Source organism: Sus scrofa, chromosome 10 (assembly GCF_054392235.1).
Source record: "Sus scrofa isolate SSC_HxYL_T2T_F1_AM1 chromosome 10, Sscrofa_HxYL_maternal_Yorkshire_Landrace_v2.0, whole genome shotgun sequence".
NCBI lineage: Eukaryota > Metazoa > Chordata > Mammalia > Artiodactyla > Suidae > Sus > Sus scrofa.
Genome location: NC_139392.1, coordinates 27,536,858 through 27,550,664, shown reverse-complemented (window position 1 = coordinate 27,550,664; position 13,807 = coordinate 27,536,858). Strand labels below are relative to the sequence as shown.

Sequence of the window (13,807 nt, the reverse complement as noted above, 5' to 3'; positions counted from 1 at the left end):
GCCTACTCAGCGGGATGGTAGTGAAGATTGGAGGCGCTAATATATGCAACTACACGCAAGGCATTTACAATGATACCTTACAGGCAGTGAGCATCACATCAACAATGGCTATCACTCAGGCTGGTCTCTTGCACATTCATTCCTCCAGTTCTGATCTCTCCCCTTCTGACTGATCCCCTCAGCCTGCTGGATATCTCCAGCTGCACCAGACACCTCCCGCTCGACCTGTCCACCAGGAAACAAAGGCGTGATCTCCCTTCCTAGACCTACTACTTGTTCCCCTGGGAAGTCAACGGCCCGCATCCACTCAGGCATGTGCCCTAACACCTGAATCCTGCCTGCCCCATTTGTCACTTTCATGACCTACATTTGGATCCCTTCCTCCTAACGAATAGCACCACTGCCTTGATTTAGGCCCCATCATTTCTCTGGATTATTTCAAGGCTTCTGCTCTTCTCACATCCAACCTTGTTGTCCTATTGCTCGGGGACCGTTCTTGCCTCAACACCCCCACTTTCCAGTAAGTGGGGGTCTCCATCACTTGTTAGCCGTAGGAATTTGGGCAAATTGCTTCATCAACTTGTGCCTCGCTATCCTTGTCTGTAAGATGGACCGAGTACTTGCCTCACAGGGTTGTCGTGTATATTAAAGATTAATCATGGAAGCACATGGCACAGGACCTAGGAGATGAAGTGCTCAGGGTTGTTAGTTTATTAGTCTCCGAACTGTTGTTTCCTCACCTACAGCCTGTTCTCACGTTCAAGCTGTTCCCTCAACCTGGAAAAGCCTCCTCCATCCCCGACAGGCTGCGCCCCTCCGGGGTCTAACCAAGTGTTCAAGTACTTCTATCCGGGCGCCTCCCACGGGGCGGGACCGGGAGGGAAAGAGGGTCCACCCGCCGGCCGGCCTCTCCCCCAGACCAGTAACTTCCCAAGGGAGGAAGGGACTCTGGCACGTAGTCAATGATCAGTGGATGCCGGCTGGGCTGGATCGCGAGGACGAGCTCGGTCCCCGGAGGCCGCCCCGCCCGACCCGGAGGCGGGCGCTCCGCCGCCGGGTGGGTGAGGGTGGGGGTGGGGTGGGGGTGGGGGTGGGACTCCTTTTCCTCGCCGTGGCGGCGGAGGCGCACGGCGTGGCTGGTGCTGCGCGGCGGCGTCGCTCCGACTCCGAGTCGGAGTCTGAGGAGCCAGATCCGAGTCTGAGGAGGAGGAGAAGGAGGAAGGCCGAACACCGTCGCCAGGCCGCGTCCGTCGCGCCGCGAGGATGGAGGCCCCCGGCCCGCGCCCTGCGCCGGCCCTCGGTGGCCCCGGCCCGCTGGGCGAGTTCCTGCCGCCGCCTGAGTGCCCGGTCTTCGAGCCCAGCTGGGAGGAGTTCGCCGACCCCTTCGCCTTCATCCACAAGATCCGGCCCATAGCCGAGCAGACCGGGATCTGCAAGGTGCGGCCGCCGCCGGTGAGTCTCGAGCGGCGCTCGCGGCCCGGCGAGCGGCGGGGCCTCGGCGCGGGACGCGGGGGCGGCGGCCGGAGCGGTCGGGCCGGGGTTCGGATCCGGACGGAGAGGCGGCGGGGGCGGCACGGGGGTCGCGGCCGTGAACCTGGAGCCCGCGGGGCGGCGGGCGGCGGACGGCCGGACGCGGAGGTCCTGAGGGTGCGGGGCGGCGGGTGCGGGGTGCCGAGGGGTGCGGGGTGCGCGCCCCGCGAGTTGTCGCGAGGAGGAAAGTTTTCAATATGGCGGCGGAGCCCCTGGTCCTTTGTGTGGAGGCGGCGGCGGCCCGGGAGGCCTCACCTGGCGCCCCACCCTCCAGGCCCGGCCCCCCGCCCCGGCCCGGACCCCCGGCGGGCCCCCCGGGCCGGGGGCGAGGCGGGGCGGCGACGCTGGGCGGGAGGAGCCGCGGGCCGGGCTGGGCAGACGTGCCGAGGGGGCGTGAGCGTGGGGTCCGGGGGGCTCGCCGACCCCCGCCCGGCCCGGCCGCCGCCCGGAAGGCAGCCCGTGGCGGGCGGTGTCACCCGCGAAGACGGATGCCGCCCGTGTCGCCGCCTGAACCTGAGGTCCCCGCGCAGTCCCCAGCCCGGGTGGGCGTGAGGGTGGGTGTTTCAGAAACGGTCCCCAACGGCTGCAACGTCCGTGGGGCAGCCCGGCCTCCCCCCCTCCTTTCCCCTTCCCCCCCCATCCCCCACTCGGAGTTGGCGTTCAGGACCCCCAAGGCTGTGCCCACCTCTCGGACCCGCGGGGGCCGAGGCGGCCTAACGGCGGTTGGACACATCGGGACCGTTGGAAGGAGGTTTTAACTGCCTTCCTGCAGTTTGAGAACCTTCTCCCTACCCCGCCCCCGCGGAGGAAGACCCCCCCCCCCCGCTCCTTTCTTTCCGCGGCTTTGCTCTTTGTAGTGACGTTAGAGTTGCGGGGTTCAGTACGTAACCGCTCTGCTCTGAGATCTGTTTCGAGGGAGATCCCTCAATGAGTCTTCCTCGTCCCAACTCCCTTCCCCTCCCCCCCAAACTGAAACGCGGACCCCATAACTTGAGCTTTTCTTGGACTAGTTTGAAAATGGAGATTAGATATATGTCTCCGGAAATAACTGGTCAGCTAGTATGGGGCAATGTTGAAAATAGATGCACTTCAAGAAGTGGACAAGGTTGATTGTTGTGGCTCAAGGGAAGTGCATTTCGGTTACGAGTGCAAAGAGGCCTGCAGAAGTTGTACCGGGGGATTGGAGCCAAGGTTTTAGTTCTGCAAGCATAGGTTATGTACATGTAGCAATTGAGGTTTAAGTCATACGTTAGAAATGGTGACTGTGAATATTCTATATTTGCATCAGCGGGGTTTTATTCAGACACTAGGCAACCTTAGTGAGTTTTCGGTGGCCCAAATGTGTGCAGTCAGGTTGCTGGGAGTGAGTTGTCGTCCATGTTGGTATTGTGGTGGACTAGGGCTTTATCTACTTTCTTATCCCATGCTTTTTGCAGGGCTCTTTCCCCCAAAATGTAGTGTTACTCTGGAGAGGTCTGGCTACTCATTTCCTTTCTTGGCTAGGATATTATGGTAAGCATGACGAAATGTGTGATCTTGCTGCCTTTCCCCATTCTGAGTGTCAGAGACATGATGGCCACCATTTTGTATTGAGAGTAGTACATACTACAGCCTGAGGAAGAGTATTAAAGAGGCACAAATAAATAATCCACAAACCTAACCAGTGCCCTGTTTTGGAGACCGCCTTTGTGTGGAGGAGGCTTGCTTCCTCCTTTGTTTAACAAACTCCTTTGCCAATTGGAAAGAGTTTGGCAGTATTTATTGTTGATATAACCACAAAAAGGGAAATCTTTCCAGAAGTTGTAGCTCTTGAAGAAGGGTCTTGTTGGAACAAAGGATTCTTAAGAGATGGAGATGTAAACAGTCTTTGTTTTAGAAACAGTTTTGTTTTAGAAAGCTAACTGAACAAGTGGTTTCATATAGTTGAAATAAAGCAACAAAAAAACTCGATAGGAAATATTTTCAGTGGCAATAGCTATATCATGCCTGTATTTCTAGATGATTTACGACCAGTAAGTTTTTGGAATACAAGTGGCTGTGTTAAAAATGAGGATTGAGTCTATTGGCATTTTATTTCTTGGAAGTAAGGGAAGGATTTAGGAAGCATTTCTATTTCCTTTTTTCCTTACCTTTGCATCTTTAATTAATGGTAGTTACAAAGCCTCAGTTTATAGGTGCTTCCCAGTGATGGTTCTGAACTTGCTACTGAAAACTTTAGGTTTACAGAAATTTCTTTGTGAAGATATGTGATAAAAGGTAATAAGTCAGGAAGATGTACTCAAATGCTGAGTTATAAGTTTAAAGAGGGAGGTAAATCTCTTTTCAAGTTACATCAAGTATGTAGGAGAACTAGGTTTGCTTCCTGGGCTTTTTTCTTCTTTTTTAAAATTTACAACTAATCTTCTGGTTTTGGTATCTTTCAAATGCAGATTTTCATATCCTCCTTGATGTACATAGATTTCTTTTAAGGACAAATTGTATTTTCCATATCACTTTGTGGTATTTGGAGATGGTTAATTTTAGGCAAAAAATAGTTGGCTGCTCAGTAAATACTTTTCTTCATCTCCCAAGTTTGATTGGTGTATATTTGATGGCTTTGTTGCCCTCGAAAATAGAATATTTGGCCATAAATAGGCAGATTCCACACATTTCCTCTCTGGTGGTGTCCAGAAGTCAGGGAGTTAAGTCAAATCCCAGATGGCATGGTAGGGACACATTTTTCAACTTTGACTTACAGTCATCATTATTTTGAGCCTTTTTGTTTTTATGCTTTATAGCCAAAGTGTGAAACTTTTAAATGTTTTAGTAACAGCATCTTTGAGTGAGCCTGTTGGTTCCACCCTTAGGAACATTTCTTTGTATGGTGGAGTTGTTAATGACACGGACCCTACATTCTCCCTGTGTTAGGGTTGCTTGACTTTGGCCTAATCTTTTCTGTTGTTTTCCCATTTTCTTTGGTATCAAGCAGTTTTTCTCTAGTTATGATTCCTTGCCACCTTAAAATAAATGTTATCATCTGGAGAAAAAGCTTATCAATAGAAACATCCTTAAACCAAGGAATGATTTATAATTACTTTTTTTTTTTTTTTTTTTAGGGCCACACCCATGGCATATGGAAGTTCTCAGGCTAGAGGTCAAATTGGAGCTACAGGTGCCAGCCTACACCACAGCCACTGCAATGTGCGTGCCAGGCCACACCGCAGCTCATGGCAACACCGGATCCCTGACCCACTGAGTGAGGCCAGGGATCAAACCCATATTCTCACAGATACTAACTAGTTGGATTTGTTCCTGCTGTGCCACAATGGGAATTCCTGTAATTACTTTTAAAAGATTACTGCTTGCAGTTCCCACTGCAGTGCCTCAGGTTGCTGTGGAGGCCAGGGTGGCCAGGGTTTTATCCCTGGTCGGGGAACGTCCATATGCTGCAAGTGCAGGGGAAGAAAAAAACAAATCTAACACAGTTTTATTGAGATATCATTTATATACTATACAATTTAAAGTGTGAAATTTAGTAGTTTTTAGTATTTTTACGGAGTTTTAAAACCATCACCACAATCAACATTAGGACATTTTCATCACCCCCAAAAGAAACCCTGTACCCAATTGTAACTACTTTTTAAGACAAATACAGGATTATACTGCTCAAAAGAAAAGCTTTTTATTTCTTACTTTGTAGGAGGCTGTGTTAAGTCCTACAGTTTTAGTTTGAACATGTTGCCTTAAAAACAAGCTTCATTTGTTGTAGTCTTTGAATGGGTATTTAGCTAAATTTGACTTTGCCAGTGGTATAAATTGGTCACACTAGGAGCCACAGACATCCATATAGCTGTGACTCGTAGTGAACTAATGAACAAGTTGATTAGACTCTTAGAATGGAATGTGAGTGAGTTTACATACACGTTTATGAGGCAGCTAAAGATTCACATCCCCACCACCATTGGAGAAGCTTCCCTTCGTGTGGTTATAGGATTGGTTTTTTAACCCTCCAGTATAAACCTGTTTAAAGAACAAAATGAATACAGAATTGTTTTTGAAAAGTGTTAATAAATGTTCTGAATTAAAGCTCAGGGGTCGAGTTTGTTATTGTTTCATTTTTTTGTCCCTAAGGTACTTAAATGTCTTTCTGATTGATAGATCAGTAGTAAACTTGTTTACTTATTTAATTTAGGAGACAGTAACAAGGTCCGGGATGTTTAGGATACTTTAATATCGGCAGGTAGAATTCTGCCAGGCAAAAAATATCATTATAAGCTATGTGACTTAAAAAAAAACAAACCTGGTTTATGTGCTGTAAATGGGATCTTTTTGTAGGCTTTTGCAACCTCTCGCTGTTATAACTGGACCACATTAAAGTTTGGCTATAGAAAAGGATAGAAGGAGAGCTCATGCCCCACAATGAAAGTGCTAATTGATTAGGTTCCTGGATTTAGGTTCCACGAAGCCTACATGTGTACCTCTTTGCACAGGCTGTCTATGGGTTTAAAAACTGGTAACCTAGAAAGACCTTGCTTTCCTCATTGTGCAATCCTTGCATTGAGCTGCTGGTGTGATTTTTCCTTTCCAAGAGAATTAGATATTCTCTGGAGATAATGTTGCTATACCTGTTTTAAGTGCAGAAGATCATTGCAGCTTCAAAAAAATAAATAAATAAAATTAATTAGGTGGCATACGTGTTGACAGCCGAAGGGCTGGTTCTACTTTCCTTCTGAAATTTCTAAGTTTGGGTCCCTTGAGGAGTCACTGGGAGCACAGGGATGAGTCCCTGCTCCCTGGGGGGTGAGTGGGTCCGTAGAGTGATACTTTGCAAAGCCATATCACTGGGCCACTCTCATTTACTTTAGATCACTTAAAGTTTGAGAAACTAATAACTGGATTTTAAAATAAATTGTGAGGGAGTTCCCGCCATGGCACAGTGGCTAACGAATCCGACTAGGAACCATGAGGTTGTGGGTTCGGTCCCTGCCCTTGCTCAGTGGGTTAACGATCCGGCATTGCCGTGAGCTGTGGTGTAGGTCACAGACGCGGCTCGGATCCCTCGTTGCTGTGGCTCTGGCATAGGCGGCTACAGCCCCAATTCAACCCCTAGCCTGGGAACCTCCATATGCCGCGGGAGCGGCCCAAGAAGTAGCAAAAAAAAAAAAAAAAAAAGACAAAAAAATAAAATGAATTGTGAGAAACTTGTTTTAGGTAAAAGAGTTGTGTGCAGCTTAACAAGTCATGGAGTCATCCCATCTGTTGATCTATTTTATTTTTTGATCATTAAAATTTTTTTTCTGGGCTATGGACCAGTTGCCTCTTCAGTACTTGTTAACTGCTGTGTTCTAGCCACAGGATTAAAGAGCAAAGTGAGATATTACCTTTGACTACCTCAGAAAATTCTAAAAATAAGTCATTTTCTGTCATTGACTATCAGATGAATCCTATGGTGATTGTGCTTTCCCAACCCCCAAGTTTATGACGACTAATGAAGAGAAGCCACCTCTAGGACAATTAGACATTTCAGTTCCAAAATTAAAGGATGTTTGGAACATAGATGTGGCATTTGACTAAATGCATTCTCGTCCTTATTTTTTAATATTCAGATTTTTAATCTATTTCATTTCTCTTAAAACACCACTGCCATACATCTCTAGACAGCCTGGAGTCATCCCATCTGTTGATCTATTTTATTTTATTTTTTGATCATTTAAATTTTCTTTCTGGGCTATGGACCAGTTGCCTCATTCTGCTCTCCAGGATGTAAAGGAAAATTTTTTTTTTTTTTTTTTGGTCTTTTGTTGTTGTTGTTGTTGTTGTTGTTGTTGTTGTTGTTGCTATTTCTTGGGCCGCTCCCTCGGCATATGGAGGTTCCCAGGCTAGGGTTCGAATCGGGGCTGTAGCCACCGGCCTACGCCAGAGCCACAGCAACGAGGGATCCGAGCCGCGTCTGCAACCTACACCACAGCTCATGGCAACGCCGGATTGTTAACCCACTGAGCAAGGGCAGGGATCGAACCCGCAACCTCATGGTTCCTAGTCGGATTCGTTAACCACTGCGCCACGACGGGAACTCCTAAAGGAAAATTTTTATTATGAAAATAATTCAAGCATACACAAAAGCAGAGAGGAAATATAGCCTCTTTACCTATTTTCCTGGGTGTAAGTGAGAGTAGCAGCATTGAAGTTGAGAGTGAACTAGTGACCTCAGTTGTAGAGAACAGCTTGGTTTAGCTTTTGTCTTATTCAGTGTTAGTGAGATTTGGGCAATTAGGAGCGAGGTTTTTTGCCTTTGGTGAAAGATGGTCACTTTGCCTGATCAGAATGGGGATTGTATTTCTCAGTTTTTTTTCAGTGGCTTTGTTGCTTTGTTATTCATTTGTTGGAAGCTGTGCAGAAAATTGACCACCTTCAGGCCAAGCTCCTGGACACAGAGGTGTGGGGTGGTAGATGTTGCCATGTCATTCCTTTCCTGCCCGGGCCCATCTTCCTGTCTGACAGACTTTACCTCAGCAGACCTAGCTGGGAGTCAGTTGGAATGAAGTCCCTTCTGGAAAAGGAGTTTGAAGGAATTGAGAGTCAAAGCATCTGATGAGTTGCTGGTCAGAATGTTATTAGGTTCACTTTTCTGTAAAGATGGTAGTTTGACTTCCAGCCTCCATGATGCAGTTTCTTTTTCAGCAGAATTGCTAATTAACATTTGAGTGGCATCAGATGTTCAAAAGGAGCAATTTAAAAGTCAGGCCATTGAAAAATATTTCCTGTCAATACCTCCTTAAAATCCAAGAGCTCTCCTCCCCAAAATAATAACTTAGTTTTTCAGAACTGTGTTAAACATCACTGCACAGAAGATCGCATAACAAATGGCCGTTTTGAACTTGATTCCATTTCACTTGGGAATCTGTTATCTTACAGCACATGTAAAATTTGAGAACTATTTTGCAGGGATAAAAATAATCTTCATCAAGGGGTGTGTATGTGGATTTTTATTTTTTCTATTATGTAAAAGGAGTCTGTATTTCTAGAGTTTTAAAAATAAGTGAGCAGAATCTTGAATCTAGCTCCATCATGACCTTGGACAAAGTCATTTTTTCCCCATATATGTCTTCACATCTGCTATAAGGAGATCTGACACTGACCTAGGGCTGTTATCCAGATTAACTAATTGATGGATTGCAAGGAGCTTAAATCCCAAAGCTTTATTTGCTCACTGCTAAGAAGGGTCTAGGGACAGATTTAGAGAAACAAGGGTTAGTGCCAAATACATATCTCTCATGAATCCCTACAGAGAAGGGATTCCTAAAAGTGAAACTTGAAAAGTCAAAGGTCTAGCACCAAAACTAGAATATACGGGAGTTCCTGTCATGGCTCAGCGGGAACAAACCCAACTAGTATCCCTGAGGATGCGGATTTGATCTGTGGCCTCACTCAGTGGGTTAAGGATCCAGCGTTGCCATGAGCTGTGGTGTAGGTTATAGACGTGGTGAGGATCCCATGTTGCTGTGGCTGTGTGTAGCCTGGCAGCTGCAGCTCTTATTTGACCCCTCACCTGGGAACTTCCATATGTTACAGGTATGGCCCTAAAAAAGCAAGCAAACGAACAAACACTCCCCCCCTCCCCAGAGTATATAGAGTGTCATTCTTCTTCTGTTGGTTTCTATATCTGGATGAATAAGTTTGGGGGGGAGTTAAAGCTGTTAAAAATTATTTCAGAATATATGTTACATGTAATGAGTGTATACAGGCAGGAGTTTGTATTTGGTGAGCTTTGTGTTAGGAAATGTTTTTTTGTTTGTTTGTTTTTGTCTTTTAGGGCCACACCTGCAGCATATGGAGGTTCCCAGGGGAGGGGTCTAATTGGAGCTACTACAGAGCCACAGCAACGCCAGACCCGAGCCGAATCTTCGACCTACGCCACAGCTCACAGCAACCCTGGATCCTTAACCCACTGAGCGAGGCCGGGGATGAAACCCACAGCCTCGTGGTTCCTAGTCGGATTGTTTCCATTGCACCACAGCGGGAACTCCTAGGAAGTGTTTAAAATTATGTTTATTTCTCCTGGTGTGGGATGGCTATGACACTGTGGAAGCCCTGCAAATGGAGAGCATTATAGTTTACCTAACATAATTTAAATAATCACAATTCTTGCCTGACAGGAGGGTTAGTAGATTGAGTCTTTAATAAATTACTTGTAAAATGAGGAGAATAGTAGAAAAGGTGGCAGGGAAAATGCTTCTATTGATCCTCAGGCCAGAGCCCAGTTGTATTTTATTAACAAGTAGCCAAAATTAAAAAAAAAAGGTAATCAGAACTCCTATAATCATACAAATCCCCCCTCCCTTTTCTTTGTTCAAATATAGATCTGTTATAGGACTTAATAACATTGCTTCTTAGGGGGAGCCATATATATTGTGTTTCTACAGGTGTGCCTTTTTTTTTTTTTTTTTGTCTTGAATCAAGTAATTCACTGAGCACTGCTTTTTAGGTGTTAAAACACTGTCCAGGAGTTTCTCCTGTGGCACAGCTGGTTGAGGATCTGGCATCGTCTCTGCTGCAGCTCCTGTCACTGCTGAGGCACTGCTTCATTCCCCTGCCTGGTGTAGTGGGTTAAGGATCTGGCGTTGCCAAAGCTGTGGCTTAGGTTGCTGCTGCAGCTCAGAGTTGATTCCTGGTCTGGGGGCTTCCATATGCTGGCCAAAAAAAAAAAAAAATCAAGTGGCATATTATACAAAGTTTTAGTATCTTTTTGGTTTTGTTTTTTGCTTTTTAGGGCCACACCTGCAGCACATGGAAGTTGCCAGGCTGGGGGTCGAATCAGAGCTACAGTTGCTGGGCTATACCACAGTCACAGCAACTCGGGATCCAAGCTGTGTTTGTGACCTATACCGCAGCTCATGGCAACACTGAATCCTTAACCCACGGAGCGAAGCCTGGGATCAAACCTGCATCCTCATGGATACTAGTCAGGCTTGTTACCATGCTGAGCTGCAAGGGGAACTTCCCCAAGTTTTGGAATCTTTAAATGTTGAGTATTTTGGCTTGTAGCTAGGCTGAGTTGTCTTTTCCTAGCTTGTTCCTTATGTAGCTCTAGGCAGATTTTTGTGCATTCCTGTATTAATTCTTGCCACCTCATAGCTTGACCAAATTGTAGTGTTGGAGAACTAAGTTCAAACCTGAGTGTGTTTTCAGCACTTGGCAGGAGCTTTTATTCAGCATGTGTTCCTATGAGGCATAGAGGTACCTGAACATAACTGTCTACTCTATTCTCTAACTATAGAGACAAAGAACAAATCCCTATCAAAACCACATAATTACTAGGTCTTTAAGGCAAGATCCTCCCAATTTTCTGGGGGATTGTACCAACTGGTGATACTTAAACCAGATGAGAATGTCTCATCCTTGCCAGGCTTAACTTGGATGGAGGATCTCTTAGGATTTGTACTCTGGTATCTTTATTTGTGGGAGGGGGGTGAAGGCATGGAGATGAATGAGGTCCATAAATAATTTTTGGAATATAATCTCCATTTTGTAAAATTCCAAGTATCCCAAGCCTTTTCTTCTCCTGGACAGGCTCTTATCCAATGTTATGATGCATTTTGGACAAATCGAGAACAGCCACCAGATTTTCCAGTGGAAGGCTGGCTTCAGGGATTTGTATAGGGTGTGGGTTTGGGTTTTGAAAAAATTGTACTTGGTGGCAGCCTGTTCTTCTGGGATCCTCTCTACAACCACTCTCCCCGCCAGTGCTAACCTTGTGGCCTTTTTCCATCTTTAGTATGCAAAATACTATCTTTGAAGTTATGTAGTAGATAATTGCTCATCAAGGTTTTTTTGAGGGGGGGGAGTTAAAATTTGATTTAGGATCCAAGGAGTAATTTGTTTTTTCAGAGGTTGATATTCACTAACTAGGAAGTGAAAACTTGCAGAGAATAGGGATTTCATGGAAAGATCGAGGAACAGGAATCCAAACATGTGGCTTCTGGTATGTGTTCCATTATTTATATGCTATCCTTGAGCTTCCAGCCTTGAGAGTCATGACTGTTTTCAGAGTTTTATTCCATTAACCTGCCTTATAAAATGAGGATAATTCTTGGCCCTGCTTTACATGATGAGGCCTAAAGAGGTAAGTAGATTTGCTCAAAGTTGCGTAATTACTAAGTGAAGGGGCCTGATTTGAGCCCACACGGTACACAGTTTGTTCTCTTAACCATTGTTTATATTGCCTCTTATATATCCACATATGATTGGGGTTAAATTATGAATCTTAATGTTCTTTTTGGCTGCAGCATGTGGAAGTTCCCAGGCCAGGGATCGAACCTGCACCACAGCTATAACCAGAGCCATAGCATTGACAACACCAGATCCTTAACCCACTGAGCCACTAGGGAACTACTGAATCTTATTCTTTTTTTTTTTTTTTTTGGGCTGCATTTTGCAGCATGTGAAAGTTCCTCGGCCAGGGATTAAATCTGAGTTGCAACTGTGACCTGTGCTGCAGCTGCAGCAATGCTGGATCTTTTAACCCACTTTGCCAGGCCAGGGATCAAATCTGCAGAAACAATGTCAGATCCTTAATCCACTGTACCACAATGGAAACTCCTTTAAAAAAAAAAAAATTGAGGTACAATTGATTTACTGTTGTGTTTCAGGTGTATGGCAAAGTAGTTCAATTATATATATTTTTTCAGTTAATTTTCCATTATAAGTATTTGTATAATTTTCCATTATATAAGGTATTGAATATTGTTCCCTTTGTGACACAGTAAATCCTTGGGGGGTTTTTTGTTTTTGTTTTTGGCTGTGCCCACGGCATGCTAAAGTTCCCAGGCCAGGAATTGAACCCTTGCCACAGTAGGGACCCAAGCCACATCAGTGGCAGTGCCGGATCCCTAACCAACTGAGCTACCAGGGAACTCTCTGTTAACCCATACTCTTTAATTTATCCCTCCCCCACCATCCCTTCCTCCCTTGGTAAACATAAATTTGTTTTCTATGTCTGTGAGTCTGTTTTGTCTGTTTTGTTATATAGATTAGTTTGTATTTTTTTTTTTTTTTAGATTCCACATGTAAATGATATAATATTTGTGTCTGTCTGACTTAATTCACTTAGTGTGATATTCTCTAGGTCTGTCCACATTGCTGCAGGTGGCAGTATTTCATTCTTTTTTTATGGCTAATTTAATTTTATATTCTACATATTAAACTAGTTATTTGTTGATGGGCGCTTGGGTTGCTTCCATATCTTGGCTACAGTAAATAGTGCTACATTGGGGTTCATGTATCTTTTAGAGTTACGGTTTTCATCTTTTTCAGATACATGCCCAGGAATGGGATTGGTAGATCATATGGTAGTTCCGTTTTGTTTGTTTGTTTGTTTGTTTGTAATGTCTTTTCTAGGGCCACACCCACAGCATATGGAGGTTCCCAGGCTAGGGGTCTAATCGGAGGTGTAGCCTCCAGCCTACGACACAGCCACAGCACCGTAAAATCTGAGCCACGTCTGTGACCTACACCACAGCTCACGGCAATGCCAGATCCTCAACCCACTGAATGAGGCCAGGGGTTGAACCCTCAACCTCATGGTTCCTAGTCAGATTCATTAACCACTGAGCCACGATGGGAACTCCCGGTAGTTCTGTTTTTATAGTTTCCTTTAAGGAACCTCTACACTGTTGTCTACAGTGGTTGCACCAATTTACATTCCCACAAACAATGCAGGAAAGGGTTCCCTTTTCTCCACACCCTCAGTCTTACTCTTTTTGCTTACACTTTCTACTCTGGTAGGCTACCCTTTTTAACAGTAGGTTCAGCAAAAAAACATTTTTGTTAACTTATTTCTTGTAACTAAGATGAACAGTCAGTATAGATAAGGAAGCTGTGTTGCGAAGTTAAGTGACTTGTCTAAGGTGACACAGCTTTTAAAGGTCAGATTGGGGAATTCCAAACTGGCTTATTACTTCCAAGTTCAGTGTTCTTCCCTCTTAAATACGTAGTGGCCAGTGGCGGCTTTCACAGATTCCAGAAATTAGCTGGGCTTTTTGGGAAGGAGAGCGTGATCTTCCTTTGCTTCCTCTGGCCATCCTGGTGCACTGCAGGGAAGTCAGAAATAGAAGGCTGCACATAGATGATACCAAAGTACAAATATCAGTTTTTTGTCTGTATAATTGTCTATAACTTTTTTTTGTCTTTTGTCCTTTTAGGGCAGCACCCACAGCATATGGAGGTTCCCAGGCTAGGGGTCGACTCAGCAATAGCCGCTGGCCTAGGCCACAGCAGCGCCAGATCCTTAACCCACTGA

General features: G+C 45.4%; 1 protein-coding gene across 3 annotated transcripts in view; it reads left to right on the top strand.

Moving 5' to 3' along the window:
- Positions 1 to 1,162: 1,162 nt before the first annotated feature.
- KDM5B (lysine demethylase 5B) overlaps positions 1,163 to 13,807 on the top strand; it is a 90,980-nt gene continuing 78,335 nt past the window's right edge. For all 3 annotated transcript variants that reach the window (XR_014817548.1, XR_014817549.1, XM_021064567.2), the window contains exon 1: positions 1,163 to 1,452. Coding sequence is in view for 1 of the 3 variants with exons in the window: in XM_021064567.2 (XP_020920226.2) it covers positions 1,264 to 1,452 (189 nt within the window). In the remaining 2 variants the exon portion in view is untranslated. The remainder of the gene's footprint in view (positions 1,453 to 13,807) is intronic.